At 37.5% G+C, this 18,661-nt stretch overlaps 1 protein-coding gene across 3 annotated transcripts in view; it reads left to right on the forward strand.

Moving 5' to 3' along the window:
• Positions 1–12,687, forward strand: part of LOC144441369 (protocadherin Fat 4-like) — a 26,595-nt gene extending 13,908 nt beyond the window's left edge. For 2 of the 3 annotated variants that reach the window (XM_078130929.1, XM_078130946.1), the window contains 17 exons: positions 770–887; positions 1,141–1,401; positions 1,958–2,191; positions 2,880–3,026; positions 3,160–3,927; positions 4,245–4,566; positions 4,777–4,886; positions 5,166–6,852; positions 7,321–7,562; positions 8,109–9,068; positions 9,345–9,672; positions 9,989–10,140; positions 10,490–10,676; positions 11,029–11,087; positions 11,349–11,401; positions 11,535–11,691; positions 12,053–12,687. In XM_078130929.1, the coding sequence (XP_077987055.1) occupies positions 770–887; positions 1,141–1,401; positions 1,958–2,191; positions 2,880–3,026; positions 3,160–3,927; positions 4,245–4,566; positions 4,777–4,886; positions 5,166–6,852; positions 7,321–7,562; positions 8,109–9,068; positions 9,345–9,672; positions 9,989–10,140; positions 10,490–10,676; positions 11,029–11,087; positions 11,349–11,401; positions 11,535–11,691; positions 12,053–12,183 (5,916 nt within the window). In that variant the 3' untranslated portion in view covers positions 12,184–12,687. The remainder of the gene's footprint in view (positions 1–769; positions 888–1,140; positions 1,402–1,957; positions 2,192–2,879; positions 3,027–3,159; positions 3,928–4,244; positions 4,567–4,776; positions 4,887–5,165; positions 6,853–7,320; positions 7,563–8,108; positions 9,069–9,344; positions 9,673–9,988; positions 10,141–10,489; positions 10,677–11,028; positions 11,088–11,348; positions 11,402–11,534; positions 11,692–12,052) is intronic. The other variant, XM_078130937.1, reaches the window with a different exon arrangement.
• The last annotated feature ends 5,974 nt before the right edge of the window (positions 12,688–18,661 follow it).

Below are 18,661 nucleotides of genomic sequence, written 5' to 3' on the forward strand. Positions count from 1 at the left end.
CTTTATTTTTCCTGTATAGTAGCCCTCAAGTATTGTTTTGTATTGTTTTGTTTTAATTTAACTAATTTATGAATAAAAAAATGTACACTTACAGACACTAAAGTTACCATAGTGAAGGACATGACAAATAGCTCTAACAAACAGAGCCAATGAGACATCTTTCCCCACCACCTGATTAAACATTACCAGTTTCAATAATATTACACTCGGCAAGAGTGTATTGGAAAACTTACAAATCTGAATATTATTTATATAACAATGATCAAAGTGACAAGACAAAACATAAGTTTTCATAAAACCTTACAACATTTTATTTCAACAGGAAAACATATTAGTTCACACGCAAAATTTAATCTGAAACAGCGCAAACTGAAACAGAATATGCAAAATTTAATTTGGAAACAACATAAATAAGTTGGTAGAAATACAAAGGTAATTTGAAAGCAACACAAACTAAATGCCAACGTGCAAAACTCAATTTAGAAACAACAAAAAGTATATCTAAGCCTATTGTATACAGTACTAGTATGAAGTATGTATCAAAAGTTTGTGTTTTGTCTTGTCACTTGTGGGCCACCGTACTCCCGCTATAATCACAGCTGTGTTTTCATAAGCCTTTGGATTTGTAAAACTCTTCGACGTTTATACGATATACTGTAAATTTTTAAAGTATAATTGTTGTAAATTTTTCCTTGTCAACTCATACTCAGGTGTGTACTTATCCCTAATTTCTTCTTAAACTCTTTCCCATTGATGTATGTACGTACAGGTAGCTCAGTTGAATTGCAACGATTTGGATACAGCCGGATTGACATACAGAATCAAATCAGGAGATCCTACAAACAATTTCGAAATTGACAACACTGGACTTGTTACCATAGCAACAGGTAAAATGTGATCACTAAACGTAATAAATCTTAAAATATATTGCCATAGAAATATTTAATACCAAAAACTGGAAAAAATTACCGAAAAGATACGTTGTTTCAAGAATCGCAAGTTTGCAGTTTTAATTACATGTAAGAACTATGGATACATGGTACAGGCCAGAATGCATCAAGTATGTTTTGATATTCGCATAAGGTGTTTCTCACAATAATAGTGATGTTTTATTCATTTCGTAAAATGTCATTTTATCAGGCTCGGCCATTGACTATGAATCTGGTACTGTCGTGTATTCACTGGTCATTGAGATCGACGATGGCGACAATCAACTTGATGTGCCATTGACCGTTAATATTGACGCGGTGAACGAGGACACGCCAACGTTCACACCTTCTACATGGACAGAGAGCATCGATGAAGACACACCAATTGGTGACGTCATCAGTTCCTTGGCAACATCCGTAACTGATTTGGATAAAGGAGGTCATGGCATTACGGAGTACAAAATAAATTCAGGTAAAGTGTCCTTTTGAAATTAAAAAAGTGAAATAGTATGTAGGACTACAAAGCTTATTTGTAATGGTCTACAGCTGAACTGTGTCATTTGACGATGCAATGCATCGCCAGATTTTTGGAATAATCGGTTCAACCTGATTCAAATCTGACGACGAACAGGGGTATTTCACATCTAGTAATTTTGTGCATCTTTGTTTCTTGCTGTTGTTATTATTAGTAGTAGTATTGGTGGTGGTGGTGGTGGTGGTGGTGGTGGTGGTGGTGGTGGTGGTGGTGGTGCTGCTGCTGCTGCTGCTGCTGCTGCTGCTGCTGCTGCTAGTGGTTTGGCTTTTTGGTGGCATCCCTTGCATCTTCTATTAAAATATCAAGTAATACTGTAACAATGTATGCAAAAGGAGAACTTTTCAGATTTTAGTCAAATTTTTTTCGTTGGTATTTTGACTTTACACATTGTCGAAGAAAAGCAAGGAAACCCCATTCAATAGTTCAACAACCATAGAACTTCCGAGATGGATTGTAGTGTATATCATTGACATGATCTAATGTTATACTACAGTTGTACCTTCAAGTGCTTCTAGCTGGTTTAACGTTGACAAGATGACTGGTGACGTCTACTTAGCCAAGGTGTTAGACCACGAATCACAGACAACTTACACAATCGAAGTAGAAGCAGAAGATGGTGGTGGATTGACTGGAACAGCCTCGATTACGGTTGATATAAATGACATCAATGACAACAGTCCCAGTTGCTCACAATCGGAATATGTCCGAAACGTGAATGAAAATACATGTATGTATGTATGTATGTATGTATGTATGTATGTATGTATGTATGTCGTGTATTTCTGTAACTTAAATACTGTCAGTCGATATATATCAAGCATGAATGAAAGAACATGACCATGTAAATCTGTCCCATTACTAGGCCATCTCTAGAGGGCTACTATTTGCACTACATCAACTTCGCTGTAATCACAAAATTTTGTTTGGTGAGGAATGTTTCGGCTTGTCACCATTCTTTTCTTATGTTGTCTTTTTGTGAATGTCTGTTTTGTCCTTATGTTTCCCCATTACACCTGTCACTATGGTTCTTCAGATAGTGGAGGAAAGTAAATTAACTGAACTGAACTGAACTGAACTGAACTGAACTGAACTAAAAACTAGTAACTTTAATATACGGTCCATTAATGTGCATTAAAATACACGATTGTATTAGTTTTACATAATTTTGGTTTATCGACCAACTGAAATGGGTTTGGAAATGGAAATACATTTCCTCCGACAGAGTAGCTTGCGCTCCAACCATGACCACAATGAGAATGGAAATACATTAGGTTTGATAAGGTTACCCAGTACATGTGTGTGTGTGTCTGTGTGTGTGTCTGTGTGTGTTATGTAATTGTTGTCTATTTTAACTCGAAAACACATTACTGTCACAATGATCTTACACTTTTATTACCCGTTTTAAATACCTTAAGATCCCTACGTTGCAGTCAGCATGATTGACTTGGCATGCACAGATGACGATTCTGGTATTCTTGGCACAGCTGGACTCTCCTTCGATTTAATGAGTCAGTCTCCACCACATGAATTCGAAGTTAGTGCGCAAGGTATTTCTCTGACAGGTAAGATCATTTTCAATTTATCTTCTAATGGAATGCCAAAATCTGAAGTAGATGTCATTTCATTCCTAAACTGTTTATTTGGCAAAGTTGGAGCGCAGCTGAGATATTGAAATATCGATATGTTTTCTTTCAGCCGACACCCTTGATTTTGAAAGCATCAATACACAGTACAGTCTGTCATTGCGTGTCTCTGATGGAGGCGTTCCTCCGAGAACGACTGATATTTCGATTTTTGTTACTGTCGACCCAGTTGACGATGGACCACCGGTGTTTACAGGTCCCTACTCGGTAACCGTAGATGAAGACACTTCCATCGGCACCAGTATTGAAAAATGTTCAGCGGTTGATCCAGATTCAGATACAACGAGTGACGGAGAAGTGATATACTCGATCACAAATGGTGACGTTGCTGGCGTTTTCAAAATTGAACTGTCAACCGGTATTGTTAGAATTATCAAACCACTGGATAGAGAAACAACGGGGGCCTATACTTTGCAAATCACTGCTACAGATGGTAATGGAGGCACTGACACAGAAACATTAACAATAAATGTTTTAGATGACAATGACAATGTCCCGATTTGCAGTAACTCGACATTTAGTCTGACTATTGATGAGAATGTGCTGCCTCCTATTATATATTCACTGGCTTGTTCAGATGCAGATCAGTCTGATTCGAGCCTGAACTATGTTATCACCAAAGGGGACACGTCTATCTTTGCGTTGAATATAAATGAAGATGTGTATATACAACAAGCGTTCGATTACGATGTTGCTGGGGTTCCGAGATCATATGAATTGGAAATCACTGTCACGGACAGTGCTAGCCAGACAGCCATGGTGAGAGGGACCGTACTTGTACAACCCGTCAATGAAGATACTCCGACTTTTGTTCCTTCAAGTAAGCCCAACTTTTTGATATTTTATTACCTAACCACTTGCCATAGGTCATGTACTTTATAGCAGCATCCATTGCAGAAGTAGACAAAGTATAGAATGAAAATCATTGTCATCATTGTAGTTTGTCATATTATAAATGGTCCCCCCCCCCCACACACACACACACACACGGCATCAATTTATCAAATCTACAAAAAGAACATTTTGTTTAGTTGAGGGGATTCTCGCTGTTCTAAAGTCTCATAAGTTCATATTTATAATTTAGTAATTTACAATGACATTCAAAATTCTAGATTCTCCTCTACTGTTTTCCTGCAGATGCCTATGCTGTGGATGTGCCTGAAGATGTCGTACCCGGTACAGTGGTGGCTACAATTACAGCAGACGATACAGATTCGCCAGATACACCAGACGGTGTTGTTGAATACAAGTTTGATGCCTCATGCAACTGTCCAGAGTTTCAACTGGATAAATACACTGGGGAAATTGTACTTGTTTTACCACTAGACTATGAATCCGTGACGTCATATTCACTACCAATTATAGCCTCCGATGATTCCAATGCCGCTACTGGTAGCATTTCTGTAAATGTGCAAGACGCTAACGATAACTCCCCTGTCTTTGATAGTTCACTGTACACGTAAGTATATTAATGTTGTCTGGCGTCCAATAGTAGCTTTGAAATTTGCAAATACAGGTGACGACAACCCAATGCAGTTGGTTCATTTTAATGATATATTTAATGATTTTATTTAATGAATATGTTTCGCTATTTCGATTATTTATAGGTTACAAAATAAATTTGCTTTGTCAGTATTTAGATAGTAAATGTTAAATTTGTATTTACCAGTGCGTCAATACAGGAAGGTGTGTCCGTTGGGGTGAGTGTTGCCACGGTAACAGTGACTGACCAAGACTCTGGAACTGATGATAATAATGTGATTGCTTTGTCGATAACAGGTAAGGTTTTTAGACTTTATCTCCAGTTTATTCGTCATTAAAGTGTACACTTGAATATCCCTACATGTACGAGTACTTATTATAGATGAACAATGGTTAATTTCTTATTTGCCTCTCTGTGTTCAATTATGTATTTGTAAGTTAAACACTAGTGCATGTACCTTGATGAACGAGACGTAATACTGTCTTTCTAGCATGTTTGTTTCTTTGTAACCATGTTAATGATAAATAGTTCGCGTTGATGCGTATGATTTAAAAATATCTCTCCTATATTCTCAGATGGTAACCTCGGTTCGAAATTCGCAATCGATTCTTCTTCTGGAGATATAACAACATCAGGTCCGATAGACTATGAGATAACAGAAGAATTTGTATTAGAAATAACAGCTATGGACCGCAATGGAGTAGCAGGTAACACGGCAAAGACCACTGTCATTGTGAAGGTGGATCCCGTCAATGAAGCGCCCCCAGTGTTTCAGTCAACACCGTATTCCATCAACGTCGATGAAAGCACGACTCCGGGATCCTCACTATTCCAGGTGGTTACAACAGATTTAGATACCAATTCACATCCTCATGGTCAAGCAAAGTACAGTATAACAGGTGGAAATGGTGATATGCGTTTCTCATTGGACGAGTCAACAGGTGTTATGAATTTGATTGGCAAGCTTGATTATGAATCTGTTGGTTCTTACACAATAGAAGTTACAGCAACTGACAGTACCGTTGCCCTTGGTGACCAGCTTTCGACGATTACAAACATAGTAATAACCGTGGATGATGCCAATGACAATGCACCCATTTGTTTATCACAACCGTACGCTGTAGTCATAGCAGAAGATGAAGTCATCGGCAAAACGATTGAGACTCTGACAATACAGGATGCTGACAGTGGCACCAATGCTGAATATGACATCGCGATAAATAATGGCGATCCGAATAATGATTTTCTACTTAATGGCGATGAAGTTGTTATTGCCAAACAATTAGATTACAATACGAACCCAATGTATGAATTAATTTTCTCTGTTACTGATAGAGGAACACCTATGCAATCTACAAAATGTGTTATGACTGTTACTGTATCTCCAGTTAATACTTATCCGCCAGTTTTTACGACAGAAAGTGATGCTGTGACTTGGTCGGAGACAACAGAACTTGGTACGCACATCTACACTGCGTTAGCAACAGACTCTGACGGTGTGGGTAAACATGGTCAGGTTACATATAAAATCACAAACGTTAACGAAGACGGTGTATTTTCAATCGATCAAAATTCGGGTATTGTAGTGCTTAGAGGACAGTTAGATCGAGAGGTAACTGACCAGTTCATACTTGAGATAATGGCATTTGATGATGGCGACACCGTGGAAACCACACTGAATGATACGATGACTTTAACCGTCACAGTGGCGGATGAGAATGATAACAATCCGGTATTCTCACAGAAATTCTACGAAGCATCGATTGACGAGAACGTAAACGTTGGCAGTTTTGTTTTACAAGTAAGCACGTCTGATGCCGATATCGGTAACAATGCTGTTATCTCATACAGCGTCGTGGGTGCTGTTTCTGACTTCTCTGTGGACTCGACAACGGGGGACATAACGACCGCCGCTGACATTGATCGTGAAACAAAGGACTATTATAGTTTCGTCATAGAGGCAAAAGATGGTGGTACTCCAACACGATCCTCATCGTCAGTCGTTCAAATAACAGTGAATGATATAAATGATAACTATCCGTTGCTAAGGCAGCAGCAGAATGCAGACATCTACGTTTCGGAAGATTCTGTATCTGACTCCATTGTAACGACTATGTGGACTTCAGACGCAGACAGTGGTGATAATGCTAACGTGTCATTTTCGTTGATCGATGGGGACCCACTCGACCAATTCTACATTGATCCTTGGCTGGGGACAATACATGTTTCTAACATTGGCCTGGATAGAGAAGTACAAAACGAGTAAGTCTGGAATTAATGTAAGAATTACAGATGTCGCAAAAATCTCACAACGAAACGATATGAAATGTTACATACATTATTATAAGGAGTGACAACTATGAGACTTTTGTAAGTATGCTTAGAGGGGAATAGACATGAAGCCGGTTTGGTTAAGCAGCATTTCGCATACTTACCGAGCTTATAGAAGAGTCGTTTTCACCAACCCTGCAGCATGCGACCTCGACTTGACGTTGTAAGGATGTGTCTTATTTGCTTGAGTTTACTGCTTACGGGGTCTCTATTCAATCAGTTAATCGCACTCGTGCAGAGATGTGTTTTTCACAAAATGTATCAGTTTTAAAAATATTATATAGTGTAGGTCAAACCTTATCAGAAACTATACCATGTAAAATTCCGTGTTCTTACATCCATCTAATCATTCAGACTTTCATATAAATATCTTATACGTACACGAACTCTTCAATTCAGATACGAACTGGTGATAACCACAAGTGACCAGGGAGTACCCTCTTTGACGAGTACCAGTACGCGTACCGTGTCAATTAGTGATATCAACGATAACTCACCCATCATCGATCCAGCTTCTTACGATATTTCCGTTGATGAAGACATATATGTTCGATCCACGGTGTGTGAAATATCAGCAACTGATCCAGATACCAGCAACAATGCTAAGTTGACATTTGAAATCAAATCGGGCAACGATTTAGGTAAGAATACTGGGAAGTCTAACGAAAACCGGTAACAGGAATGTTATCACAAATAGCAAAATTCAAAATTCTGTACATGTATTAACAAATAAAATTGAAAATAAGAAAGGGGTTGCCTAGGTCACGTGCACAAGTATTTTCTTGAAATGTGAGAAATGTTTCAAAACTCATTCTCCTTTACTCTAAATTCTTACACCGTTCATTGATCTTTGAATATCAGCTGCATTTATCTGTTTCGTTTTAAGATTTCCATGAATGTCGTTTGACGTGACAACATTCTTTCCCATCCCATCTTCACTTGTCGTATACCTGTACAAAGAAGCAACGTAGATATCTGTTATACATAGTAATGTTTTGTTTTTGTTGTCTTTGTTTACGAAACGAAAGAGATCAAACGTTACTGGGGCTATATGCTATATTTTGTTCACCCATAGTTCTATGTAGTTGATCACCCAGTTAGCTTACCCCAGGAGACCACAATAGTGGTCTGAGCTTAAAGTAAATGGGTCATAAGGCTAAAACTGTTTCCATTCTGTAATATTCCAGGTTATTTTGACATTGATTCAAGTTCAGGACTGGTTATATTAATGCGGACATTGAATGTGACGGTTATCGACTTCTTCAGCTTGGTTGTGAGCGTACGAGATAACGGTCTTACCCCACTTGATTCGGAAGCTGTGGTCAACGTAACGGTACTCGATGTTAATGATAACGCACCCGAGTTCATCCCGGAAGCTTTTACATTTTATCTAATGGAAAATGTGCAACTGTCAACGAGTGTTGGGACCGTGTCTGCAATAGACCTTGACTTCGGTCTCAACAGTCTTTTGAACTATACAATAGCCGGTGGGGCATACTTTAGCCATTTTGCTATGGAAATTGACACAGGTGAGATGGTAACCGCGGCTGAAATAGATAGAGAACTTGTGAATACATATACATTGACTTGCAAAGTCAAAGACAATGGTACCCCACCAAAGTATGACCTTGCTACACTAACAATCATCGTCGGAGACGAAAATGATAATAATCCAATATTTACTGAGGATCCCTACCAAGTTACGATCGACGAAAACCTGGGGATCGGTGCATTTATTCTCAGTGTCATAGCCACAGATGCGGATAATGGAACAAATGCCGAGATCAGTTACGGTATACCGGTGTCACTGAACCATCAATATTTCACCATTGATACTAATACGGGTGAAATCACATTACAAGACCCTCCAGACTTTGAGACTGTGGAAACGATTGAATTTGGTATTCTGGCCTATGATGGCGGAAATCCTCCTCGAACTGGAACGTCGATGGTTAGAGTTGACTTAATTGATATCAACGACAACAGACCTGAATTCGAACCACCCTTCTACAGTGCTGAGTTGGCGTATTCTATCACACACGATGATCCTATTGTTACAGTAACAGCTACTGATAGAGATGCCAATCACAACGTCTCATATTTTCTCACCGAAGAGTCCGACCTCTTCGAATTGGACGATGGATCAGGTAGAAGCTTTTATTTTCTACAATCCCGGTGCAAAACTGTTACTTTCCACACTTTCGAACAAGAATATCAAAATAATGATACATTTTTGTGGACAGCTTGAACCAGTTTACCAAGTCTCGTCATATTTAGGAAAAGCCGGACAACACAACATAGAGAATAGAAAAAAAATTGTTTTGTGTTCTTCCCTCCATAGTAACCACCAACTTTACTTAATAGTTTTAATTACATTTTTGTTTCACATCTAAACTTCATACATGTTAACATTAATATTTCAGGAGATGTGCGATTAGAGAAAGGTGGCAACCCGGAGAATTCACACACATACGTTCTTAGAGTCGGTGCAGTGGATGACGGGTCACCAACTTTGACATCTCGGGATTGCTTGATTCGAATTGATACTTTCAATCCATCAAACCACCTTGTGGACTTCTACATGTCGATATCGCGAGATAATTTCACTATCACGCAAGAAGAATTCAAGGAAGCTGTCACCAACATAACGAAATCGGACTTTCCCTTAGGGCGATGCGACGTTTCGCACGTCACCACTCGAGGAACAACTACAAGCAGAACGTCATCAAGGAAACTTTTAGCGAATGACGAGTAGGTTTATTACTGTCTTTATCAAACCTGAACATGAATATTGACAACTGAGAGCAAAGATTTTCTCAACAGGTGGACAAAAAGTAAAAGACTATAAAATACAAGGAATGATACATTTTGGAAAATGAGAAGAATTGACTACCGTACCTTATACCTTTTAACTTGTTGTCTTCACTTCTAAAATTGGTCAACCAGGGACTATAACTGAGAGGCTCTGTCGAGAGTGGTAGTGTATTGATTCTTTATTCGATAATACGAACAAGAGTGACTTTCAAATTACTGTTCAAAATTCTACTAACTATTCTTTCCATTGTAGGGAATCTATCATCGTTCATGTGTACGGGGTTGAAGACAATACTACTGATTCTAAAGACAATTTGAATGATACGAAGGAATTCATGACCAGTTCTTACCTCTTTGATAAGTTTACATCAGATTCCGATGGTACACCCTCTGAAGAGCTGCAAGGTACGGATAATAGGGTAGCTATAATAACATAGTACTCTGCAAGCATGGTACTCAGCCGTTCTCTGATGCTTCTCTCTTTACTCCAGAGTCATGTGGTGGCAGCAATCAGTGCCACCAAAAATGTTATTATACATCATGACATTTAAGATTTTCTTTTCCACGATCAAACAAACACACACACACACACACACACACACACACACACACACACACACACACACACACACACACACACACACACACACATATATATATATATATATATATATATATATATATATATATATATATATATATATATATTTAACGTTTTGCCAATATGGTGGTTATAAATTTTCTCGCATTGCAGGTTCTGTGTTTGACCAATGGAATATTGAGAAAGTAGTATTGTATGACCCTCGTACACCCTGGTGGCAGATATGGTGGGGAATGCTATTGATTGGATTATTATGCCTAGCCATCCTTATATCGTGTATTGTCATAACTGTGTGTATCTATTGTCTATGTTGTCGGCATAAACGTCAAAAGACCATTAGGTAATTGTAACGTGTATTGTTCATGTCGACTGTTTTAAAGCATGTTCCTGAGATGCCAAAAGTTCACGTGATAATCACATTACGGTCTTAAAGACTGTGTGAATGACTTTGTGGACGTGTGCAAATTGTGTAGACTGGATTGCACTGTAATATCAGTCATACATCTAATATATATAAAAGAGCGATATGCGGGTGAGAATGACATATTTGTTCTAGGTTTATTACACACATAGATGGAAAGTTGTGGTTTCATTTCAAATTACGATATCATCCCGGTGATCTGACATATTCATGTAAATAATGAATATTCAATCATGTCTTTCTATATGTGTTGATACTTTTTTCAATTTAGCCCATCCATTGGCAGAGAACAGACACCACAACGAAAAGAAACATGGCTACCTAAACCCGGTAGGTCTTTTGGATTGCTCATTCTACATTGATTACTGTCCAATATTTGGAATTTTACATGAGTTGGCCATTAATATTTCTATATGTTTTAACTTTAGGCACCGTGTTCATGACACATCCTGAACAAGAGCGTGGTTTCCACGGTGTATAGAATTGTACAAAACCCAACATTTTCATTATTCAAACTTCTATCTCACCAACGCTATGTTTCACTGTTCTCGCATTTTGATTGTATGATTTTTGTTTTTTACATTTTTACAGAGCCAGTTGTACGACCAACCAATCCAACTGAAAGCTTATTTCTTTCACCAAAGGTAAAGATTTACCACATCATTATTTTAGAAATACGTGTTTAACATCAAAATTGTCGAATTAAAGTTTACGGTGACAGCGCGCTGCAGGCTTGTTCAAGCTTGATATCATATTGACCATATCTCATTGTTTCAGAGACGACGAGACGATTTGTTATTGACGGAGTCGTTGAGAACCAATACAACGCGAGGAACTTCAACCCGAGGCGACACTTCGCGAGATGACACCCAAAGGGCGAGTACAACAAGAGGTGCTGCTATACAGGATGACGCCAAAAGCAATTATGGTATAGGTACTATTGAAGTTCTGGATAGTTGTCACCCATTACAAACCATAATGCATACAGACGAATAATTGAACACCCAAATTGCTTTTCTAACAATTTATACACACGATTTACAAATGAATAGAAGCTAAGTATTGTTCACCTTTACTCTGAACGTCGACATGACAAAGCATCAACAAGTGTCTGCTACTGTACTTCATACACGAGTAGTCAAGTTTACTCTAATTTCACACGACAAATAACAGATGAATTTGATTGAGCTCAATGTGGCAACTCACAGTGCCTACTACCAGGGTTTTCACTACATTCTGTTTTCACACAATGAAGGTTTCTCTCATAAACTCGTAATTTTTCCTTTTTATGGCAGGATTGAAAAGTGTGGCTGAAAGTAGACGCTGGCGGTCCCCACAAGAATTAATCAGAAATGCTGCACAAGAAGACACCGCCAAACCCACCAGGACATTCACACTTGACAGGAGTCAGCTTGACCGATTTTAATCGCACACAAATAAATTCAGCGTTCATTTGAAACCATGATTAACCCAATGACAATGACATTGACAATGACAATGACATAAATTGACAATGACGCTGACAATGGATATTATAAGATTAGATAATTATGACAAAGTGTGATCCGATTATCAATTTTAGGAACATAACATTTCTATAGTGATTTTGTATTTTATATCGTACTATAAGTATTTAGTAATGTACATAGTGTATATGATGTATAATCTGTATATAATGAGACCTCCAGCGAGTATATCTGTCTGCACAACTGATGGTTAAATCATGGTAAATGTGCAGTGTACATTTCACAGGGTTGGAGATTCATTTACATTCGATTGAGACGTGAACTATTATTTACACACTCACACACACACACATACCCAAATATGACTATAGTTTTGTGTATATATAGAGAGAATATAATGCATTTGTATATAATATATAAATATGAAATATAAACATATATAAACATATATATAGATATGTGTGTGTGTGTGTGTGTGTGTGTGTGTGTGTGTGTGTGTGTGTGTGTGTGTGTGTGTGTGTGTGTGTGTGTGTGTGTATTAGGTAGGTCGATTCATATTGACAAGTACCAGAGGACGATAGTGTAAGTTCTGGTATGCATGATCAAAAAGTGTACAGCAATAGAAGGGTTCCAGTTGTGGACCAGTTGTCACTCTAAAGATAAGGAAGCCCACATAAGGCAAGTGCTGCGTTAAAATTGGTAAGTGTTCGGATTGAGATTCTCTCAAGAATTCTAGACAAATCAGCCTGGTACCGAAAAAGAGAAATTTTATAAATGTACATTTTATACATAAGTGTGGATTAAAGAATCGCAGTATTAAAAGTTTTTGAGTTCACGTGATATTTAGCATTTGAAAGTTTTTTCTTCAACAGATCAGAGCTGTGTTTTTACGAGGTTAACTTGACAAGCCCATACAACTTTAAAAAGGGTTGAGGTATATAGGACCCCTTGAAACTGTAGAGTTTCAATTGCTTTCATACAAAATATAATCGACTTTTACATGCAAACCGTGCTACTTCGTCTATTTGATATTGTATGGTGAACAAGTGTTTGCTTTTGTGTTTCTTGTTGCCAAAATTCTGTTTTTAATTTGTTAAGTCGTTATCTTCTGTTAGTTTATCTTCTGTTCTGATTTACGTTTAAGGCAATTTGCAAATTATATAAAAGCACTCAGTTTCTGTAATTGGAGACTATGCTATCTTACTGACAAAATGGACTTCCCCATTCTACAGTGTACTTCATAGAAACAACTACTTGTCAACTATTCTCATTGTGGGTTTTTTTTCTTTTTAGAACAACATGGCGGTCTGAATATAAATAGTTGGTTTCTAAACAAGTTTTCATAAAAACCTTTCAATGAAAAGTAATCTCGTAGGTACTACCTTTATGTGCAGACCCCTGCGGTTGTGATCATGTCTGGATGGTTTTAGGCAATAAAAATATTTGAAAACTGGCTAGCTTTTGAAAACTCGCTTTGATGAACTGCCCCCCCCCCCGTCCCCACCTCTATGGCTCGTCGCGATAGCTTATGGTATTTTGGAAACTCACTTTGATGAACTGCCCCCCCCCCTCCCTTTCTCTCTCTCTCTTTCTCTCTCTCTCTATGGCCGGCTCGTTGCGATAGCTTAGGGCGTTTTGGTAAATCGTTTTGAGGAATTGATCCAGCCCTGCTGCATGTCACGATAGCTTAGGGCGATTTCAGAACCCCCTCTGTGGCACTGACAAATGTTTATAACCAGGTCACGATGTTGACTCCACGTTATGTCTGCCTATTATACAACAGACTCGTTCTTAGACTATTACACTTTGCGAGTTCTGTGGTATCAAAATCGACCTACATATTCTAGATCTTAGACACAACATATAGACTGATTTGTGAAGATATTCTTTTTTCCGTTGTTGTCGACGCCTTGGTCGACACAGTCATAAACGTGACTTATTTAAAGGACTAGGCACTCTCGCCTCCTCAAATCTAAGATAGCTATGCGCCTCCAAGTCGCTCAGTAATCTAAGCATTGACAGACTATTTTACTGAAAAGAATGAATGCAATATCAAAATCCTACTCGAAACTCAAGTGTTCAGACGTGCCACTTAGGAAAGTTAAGGTTGGTGGCAAGTGTTTGTGAAAGCACGGAGTAGCTCAATTCAAATGTGTAGATATCACCCAGGACAACCAAAAAACGCCCGAGTTGGCTGCCAAAGGAGTTTTCGTCTCTTCGAGTATGAAAGAGAGAGGGAGAGGGTGGGAGATGGGAGGGTACATGTATATGTGTGAGGGGAGGAGAGATACGGACATATACACAGGGAGGAGGGGAAGGTTTCGTGTTGAATTGTAAAATAAACCTGGAAGATACACATAGCAGTCGTGGAGTGGAGACTTTAGCCTGGTTAATTTTAGGGGAAATTCAAGTCTCGAACCTTAAGAGATTTCATTTATGATAGTTTCTGGTATACAATGTAGCATCGAAGAATATGTACACAAATATGAAATGTTTTTCAACATGCCTGCAAATGGAGAGGGCAAATACATTTGTAATCAGTTGAAGGTGTATGGGTCCAATTTCGACAATATACACACTGTCACACACTATTACACATAATATTGTTTGTATAGTGTTACGATATTTCACTTCCATTTTTTGGTGATCACCATTATAAATTCTTGACGAAATTTTCGTGACATGCTATTCTAAATAGTTTTTTCGTTTGTTGGTTTTTAAGGCATAAATCGTGGCATGATCGTTTCAGCATATTATTTGGCTTCTTAGTTGGCTAGGTAAACTTAGCAATACAAATACTTTACTATGACGAATGTCTATTTCTACCACCACCACCACGTATACCTTTCCAAACTAGGCCTTCGTTTCCGAGGAGATCCTGAGTAAAGAAAAATGCAGCGAGGCTTTCGCTAACCAAATAGTGTGTTACAAATGTAGGCTTGGCTTTGTCAAGGATTAACCCAATTATGTTGAAGTCAGTGGTTGCATTCACGGTGGATGTCATATAGAGGTATGTCCTGTTGTCATTGACCGTCAATAGAGATGTCGTGAATGCGGACAGCATCTCTCCTTGGTTTATCTCTTTATATGTGTGTTGATCATCTGTTGTAGTTCAGAAGTCTGTTATTGTGACGTTATCAATTCGCCAAACACCACAGTTGGTCTATTCTTGCCATCCTTTGTTTTCTGGCCTTTCACTTTTTTTCGGTTTACCTGAAGAAAAAACAAGTCAGTGTAGGCCTAATCAATTGAGATGTCATAGCACCGTGCGAATTGGCGAATTGTTGTGATTTATTTTCTGTGTCAAAACAGACTAACATGCAACGAAATTTGTTCAGGAAGAAAAACAAATACAAGTATATATTCCGTATGCTATGATTTATTGGACTGGATAAAATAGCTGTAGACTGATCTGTTTGAAATGATATGATGTACGTATGATTAATTACATTCGACAAGGACTTGAGAGGCTCTTACCAAGATGTGTCTTAATTGGTAGAAGGAGACACGATTATGTCGTGGCACCAACAAATCAAAAAGGACGCCGAATTGTTGTGTTTGGTTTCTATAGCTGTTGCATTGTATTGAATTGACTACTTGAGTTTCCTATAGGTCACCTCCTACGGTCAGTGAATACCCATTATCCTTAGTCATACGGGGTTTTTCACGCCAATAATTCCCACCACTGATGATGAAAGCATTTTACATCAAGTCACCGTTATAGAAAACGGATCGGCCTGCAGCTTCTTATAGCCGAAACGACAACGGATCGCCCTTCTTATTGCCGAACCGGCAGAGGATCACCATCACACTGCGATACAACAACTGGGTGCTGAGCTAAAAAAAATATAACTTTTTCGTAGACTTAGGACAAGATATAGGAATGGTCCGGGTATACTACAGTTTCTTGTTGCTCTGTCTACTAGAAGTTGAACGTACATCAGCTGCTGGTAAGTAACATCAAAATAATACAATATACAGGAACAATGCTAATGAAACAGCTTTTAAATTTATAAAATTCTGTTCAGAAGTCCGTTCAGAAGTCCGATTTGCTTTTACGGTGTCATACTCACGGTGACAAAATTGTAATCATGACAAACAGTTGGTTGAAAAATAAAGGTGTGGAAAAATGAAAATAGCCAAATCTGTGTTTCTATATCAAGGTCAATTTTTTGGTGATATTTGATTTATTTTATTGATTTATTTAATGGAAGACCAACGAGAATAATTCCCATTTACAGGCTCCTAAAAATGACAAACTCTAAAAACAGGCATGAACAATACAAAACACACAAACATTTCAAACAAACAAAACTAACAGAATGCACGTAAAAAACACATTACAAGGCATAATATGTAAAAACCAATCTTACCAGATGCACTTGAGATAAAAATCTTGCATTTTTAAAATTTATCTTAGATAAATTAAAGTCAATATTCGAAATACTACAATAAAGATCATTACAAGTTGTCATACATCTCTGAATGGCATAGTATTTTAAAAAATATTAATTCTACTGACATCAGGTGTAAAACAAGCAAATTATCTAGTTCTCCTCTGCGGAACATTAAAACGTTACTTTGAGAGTAACTTCATATAAAGCAAACCGGATATACAAATTAACTTTTTTAAACAGGATAGTTGAAAAATATGAAGATTTCAGAAAAATACTGGGGGCGCCTGAATTTCATAAGTTTTCTGTGATCACGGTTTTTTGGAGTTTTTTTTACACCGTGTTACTGAATCTTACTGAGATATGTGTTTTCTTAAAATTTCTTAAAGCTTTTGTTTGAATTAAGGACGCTTATAAGCATATCTATGGATAGTTTAAATTTAATTTTAAAAGGCTTTTTTGTTTCATTGTATTTATGTTTAATGAGTAGTTTTTACTCTTCTATGAAATGAGCTGAGACGTAAATGAGGTGCATTTAGTAAGAAATGAATAAATAACGAATACTCTAATTGAAAAACAACATCAAGTGGCCTAAAACAGCCCACTTACTGAGCTTTACATTATTAGGATTTACCATTGAATACAGACAGCGAATCAGACTTGAAAAATCGCTAGGTGTAACCCTACTGTAAGTATAATTATATCAAAATCCTGTTGATAGCTTATACCAACCAACATGTCGGAATAATAACTTTAAGTTTCTGTCTGTGTTAGCTTCCCGAGAGTTGATTTGCTGTTGTCACAATATAACTGCTAGTCTTTCATGTATTTAATTATCAATATATTTGCTTAGCATGATGCCAGGGAACGACATATGGATTTACATGTATCTTGTTTTCATGTCACGATTTCTTTAATTTGAGTGAACTTCATGTCAATTTTACCATGATGTGTGATGAGTCTTTAAATATTCAAAATAAACTTAGATATTTCTTAGAAGCTTAGGCTAGACGTAGAGACAATATCATCTGAAAATCGAAGTTCCTTATATTCTCTCCAATCTTTGCCATACGAAAGCTTGTTCCTGGTCCCTTTGAAATGATAAAAGAAATTTGGGGGTTTAACGATTTCAAGAAATTCGTCACCTTTTCAATTTCCCCCACAGTTAACCGAGTATTTGGCGTCCATCTTGGATTCATTTGTAAAATGACTAAATTTTAATACCACGTTGACCTCTTTTTCAACAATTTGTACGGTAACCCCAGATTGTGTTATTTATTTCAACTGAGAATGTTGGATTTCTCTCTAACAAAGCTACAGTAAAAGTTTAAAGTGTTTATACATGCGTTCTATGTTAACTTATGATAGTTTGGATTTCAATACTTGCGCATCGAACTTTATAGATATATCGTCGTGTTTTTGAGTGCTGACGTCAGCAAGTAATTTCGTTCAACAATGCTCAAAAAAGTACTGATTTTACCGAAGTGTTTGTCGAGAATGAAAATTAAGTATTTCAAGTGTGGGATATGAATGTATTATCCATATCTACTGATTACTGTGCGTTTGACGTGGCCCGACATAGGTATTTAAGTTTCAAAGGTGACGGGTAACCTAGGGAGTTGTTAAAAATAACTTAAATAAGTCCAATTAACAAGTAAAAGTGAGATACACTTGAGATCTTCCACGCTCAGTATTTGAACTCTTCACATACAAAAAAAAATCGTTTGCTTGGTGTGAACGGTACAGCTTACAATACGATTAATAGGGATTTATATAGCCTAACTAACGAACTAACTAACTTGCCTAACTAGTCTAGTCTAACTTACAATCGTTAAGAAACAGCAGCGCATTGTCATAATAAATGAGAATGTCGAAGCGCTGTGAAATATTTTATCTTAAGCTGAAAATGTTGGTATTGAGTGCACTGAGAATAATCATGATACATTATTCAGGTAAACAACCAACAACCATAAGATCATGGTGGTTAGTAGAAGTAACACTTCGAGTTTTGATTTAGTTTCATTAAAATGTCCGGTCCGTTTAT

Source organism: Glandiceps talaboti, chromosome 1 (genome assembly GCF_964340395.1).
Source record: "Glandiceps talaboti chromosome 1, keGlaTala1.1, whole genome shotgun sequence".
NCBI classification, from domain to species: domain Eukaryota; kingdom Metazoa; phylum Hemichordata; class Enteropneusta; family Spengelidae; genus Glandiceps; species Glandiceps talaboti.